Genomic DNA, 3,237 nt, shown 5'->3' with positions numbered 1-3,237 from the left:
AGCTGACTGCAATGACGCCAATGGTGGTGAAGACAACAACTCCCATGATCCCACACTGCTTCACCACCTCATCACACTTTATCTGTTGTTAGAGACGTCCTAGTGATAGAAGTTACAAAATAACAAAAGAATCTAAGTAAATTAACTTCTAATTTGCTTTATGTTTCCTGAAGTTGGCCTGTACAGAAGATCATGGCGGCAGCAGAGTCCAGCCCTCTGACCACTCACGTGCTGAACACCGGAGACGGCGTCCCGGCAGCCAGGATGGCGCTCAGTCTGCACCGACTCGACTCCAATCTGATGATCTGGAACATGCTGAGTGTCGGGTAGAGATTGAAACTGCAGACAATTTTATTTTTGTTTTCTTTGTTTTATATGTTAAACATTTTTTTAAAGCTTCTGTATGTAACTTTAATTAAACTGTAGCTAACAACTGAGCTGTTTAATAATTTATCTAATTTTTAGGACTACAAATGAAGATGGCCGCTGTCCAGGACTCGTCAGCCGACGAGCTTTCACCGTCGGCATGTACAAGCTGCGCTTTGAGACGGGTTCATACTGGGAGACTTTGGGTCAGACCTCCTTCTACCCGTATGTAGAGGTGAGCTTCAGTGTTCAATATACTGTATTGATCTGTATCAGGACACACAACATGTTTTAGTTCCCAAACTTTTTCCTTAACGAACCCTTTTCTATCGTTTATTAAACTGACTCAGTGACATATTTTATGTATATTTCATATTATATTAAAAACTGTACAATGAATCTAAACAGTGAACTCAGTTACTGCAAAAAGTTTGTGTAAAACAAGAGATTTGGCAGAAATTTTAGCAGATTATTTCCTGTTTAGGGAACTTTTTATACAATTCACTGACTGTATTATGTATATTTATAATTTTTTAACAATCATACAGACTTAATAAGCTTATTTCTTGACAAATTCAGTGTTTTCTTGTCCCTAATGTTTGGTCATTGTTCTATTAGACAATTTATTTCGTTAAATTTGATCACAGAAGTGAACCAGAAGCTGAGATATAAAACTACTGTGTATGTTTTTTAAGTTTTATTACATGCCTTAAAATAAAGAAGGCTTCGCGACCCCCTGTGAAGTCTTTATTCTTTTTTCCTTCCTCAGGTTGGGAACTGCTGCTTTAAATAATTAAACTGATGGTCTCTGTATTTAGACAAATGGTGACAGGATTACAGTCAAAGACAACTCATACGTCTGCTACTAATGAATAAAATGTATATTATTAACTCTGCTTAATGGAGGAATAGTTACTTTTATAGTTATAAATGATAAATTATTGCAAACAAATCCTGTAAAAAGACTAATTGTTCTTACTGAAGATGTAAATCTTCAGTAAAAACGGCTCAGTAATTTCCTGAACAGAGGGACGCTGCAGCGTTCAGCGTACGTCAGCAGTTGTAATCCTGTCGGCGTCCTTCTGCCTCACTTCAGCTGCTCGTTGTTGTGACCGGCGACGACCACAAGGCGTCACCACAGTCCTCAGCATGAACACTGAGGAGGGTTTAAATGGAGAACTTGAAGTAAATATGCTGGTTGAGATCAGTTTAGACAACAGTAATGTGTATTATTATAATAATAACATTGGACATTTTATTTAGAACCAAAACCGAAGACAAATTGTTGTTATCACAGAAACCAAAGTTATTATAATCTGGTTTGTAATAAACTTTAAGTTGCTGACTCGTCCTGTTTCTGTCCTGTGTGTGTGTGTGTGTGTGTGTGTGTGTGTTTCCAGGTGGTGTTTACCATCAGTGAGCCTGATCAGAGAGTCCACCTCCCTCTGCTGATGAGTCGGTTCTCGTACAGCAGCTACAGAGGAAGCTGAGCTGGATCTTACATCAGTTCCTCAGGGATTCCCATTGTGATGTTTTTAGGAATTTATTTGGACTCTAAATACTTAATTATAGAATACAATGTGTTTATACAAACATATATAAATGTACATTTGGTGTGAGGAGCATTTTAATCGTCATGATAATTAATGTAACTACAGACTTAATTACACAAACAACATTTAAAGCTTCACTTTGTTCCACTAAAGTTGTTTTAACCCTTAAATTCATATTTAACATTTATGTCTTTAACTGATGTTTCTTGTTATTTCTCAAAACACTTCAAATTAAACTACTGTTTCAGAATAAAATCTTAATTTACACAAGGATTCAAACTTCAGATTGATCTGTTACTGATTGAAACTGATAGTGGAAGTTTTATAGGAGCTGAAATGATTGAAATTATTTATTTATATATCTATTAATCATCATTTGAGACATTGTGGAACATTTGTCTGTTTCAGCTTCTTCGCTTTAAAGATTTGCTGCTTTTTCTTTCTTATATGATATTAAATTAAACATCTACTGAGGGTTTTGGACTGTTGATCAGACTAAAAGAGGGACTTTGAAGATGTTTGATGGATATTTTTCACCACTTTATGAGATTTAATTAACCAAAATCCATAAAATAATTGGCAGATTAATCAACATAATAGCTGTTAGTTTACAGTTTACACAGAGAAAAACATACTTCTGAAGCAAAAATATTTACTTTTTCATTCTTTATTTTCATTTTACTAATCCTGTATTTACTTTTATGTCTTTTCACGAACTCTAACATGTATTTTAAACATTGTATTACCGTGTTCAGGTGTTAAACTACGGAAGCATATTGCATTCACCTGAAAAAAAAAAAAAACTGTTTTTTCTGAGTAATTTTTTTTTTGGTTCGTTTTTTTGAATATCTTTTTCTGACTAATTCTTTTTTTTTCTGTTTTTCGGAGTAATCTTTTTTTCTGAATTATGGAGATACTTTGAACTCCTGTGAGAACCTCCAACCTGCAGTGAACTCCCAATGGACCGAGATGTGAACTCCCTGCCCCGCACATACATGCCCCATCTTCAACTATCTACCTCAGGTGTCTGCCGTAGAGTCGACCAAACTAATATAATACGCATACTATATGAAAACTTTAAAGACAGGACTGTCTCCCCGAGTGTCTGAAAAAAAACCCAGATCCGAAAGGAAAACCTGTACTTGAACTAAAGCAAGCCTGCTCATGTTTGTCTTCTGTTAAATTGAGTTCGTTCATAAAGGAAATGAATGCGTCCCTATTGTTTCAAATGTTCTAACCCTAAAAAGAAAATACTCCGAACAAAACAGGACCACCAAAAATTATGTAAGTAAAATCTGAAAAAAATTTTACTATGAAG

At 35.3% G+C, this 3,237-nt stretch overlaps 1 protein-coding gene across 1 annotated transcript in view; it reads left to right on the top strand.

Annotated features, from left to right (window-relative positions):
* The window catches only part of urahb (urate (5-hydroxyiso-) hydrolase b), a 2,731-nt gene extending 482 nt beyond the window's left edge, over nucleotides 1-2,249 (top strand). Inside the window, exons 2-4 of the mRNA XM_035664722.1 lie at nucleotides 174-326; nucleotides 466-601; nucleotides 1,767-2,249. Coding sequence (XP_035520615.1) covers nucleotides 193-326; nucleotides 466-601; nucleotides 1,767-1,856 — 360 coding nt within the window. The 5' untranslated portion in view covers nucleotides 174-192 and the 3' untranslated portion in view covers nucleotides 1,857-2,249. The remainder of the gene's footprint in view (nucleotides 1-173; nucleotides 327-465; nucleotides 602-1,766) is intronic.
* The last annotated feature ends 988 nt before the right edge of the window (nucleotides 2,250-3,237 follow it).

Source organism: Morone saxatilis, unplaced genomic scaffold (genome assembly GCF_004916995.1).
Source record: "Morone saxatilis isolate NCDOM2014 unplaced genomic scaffold, NCSU_SB_2.0 Contig2, whole genome shotgun sequence".
Classification (NCBI taxonomy): Eukaryota; Metazoa; Chordata; class Actinopteri; family Moronidae; genus Morone; species Morone saxatilis.
The sequence above is the reverse complement of the archived record's forward strand: the minus strand, read 5'-3'. Positions and strand labels throughout refer to the sequence as shown.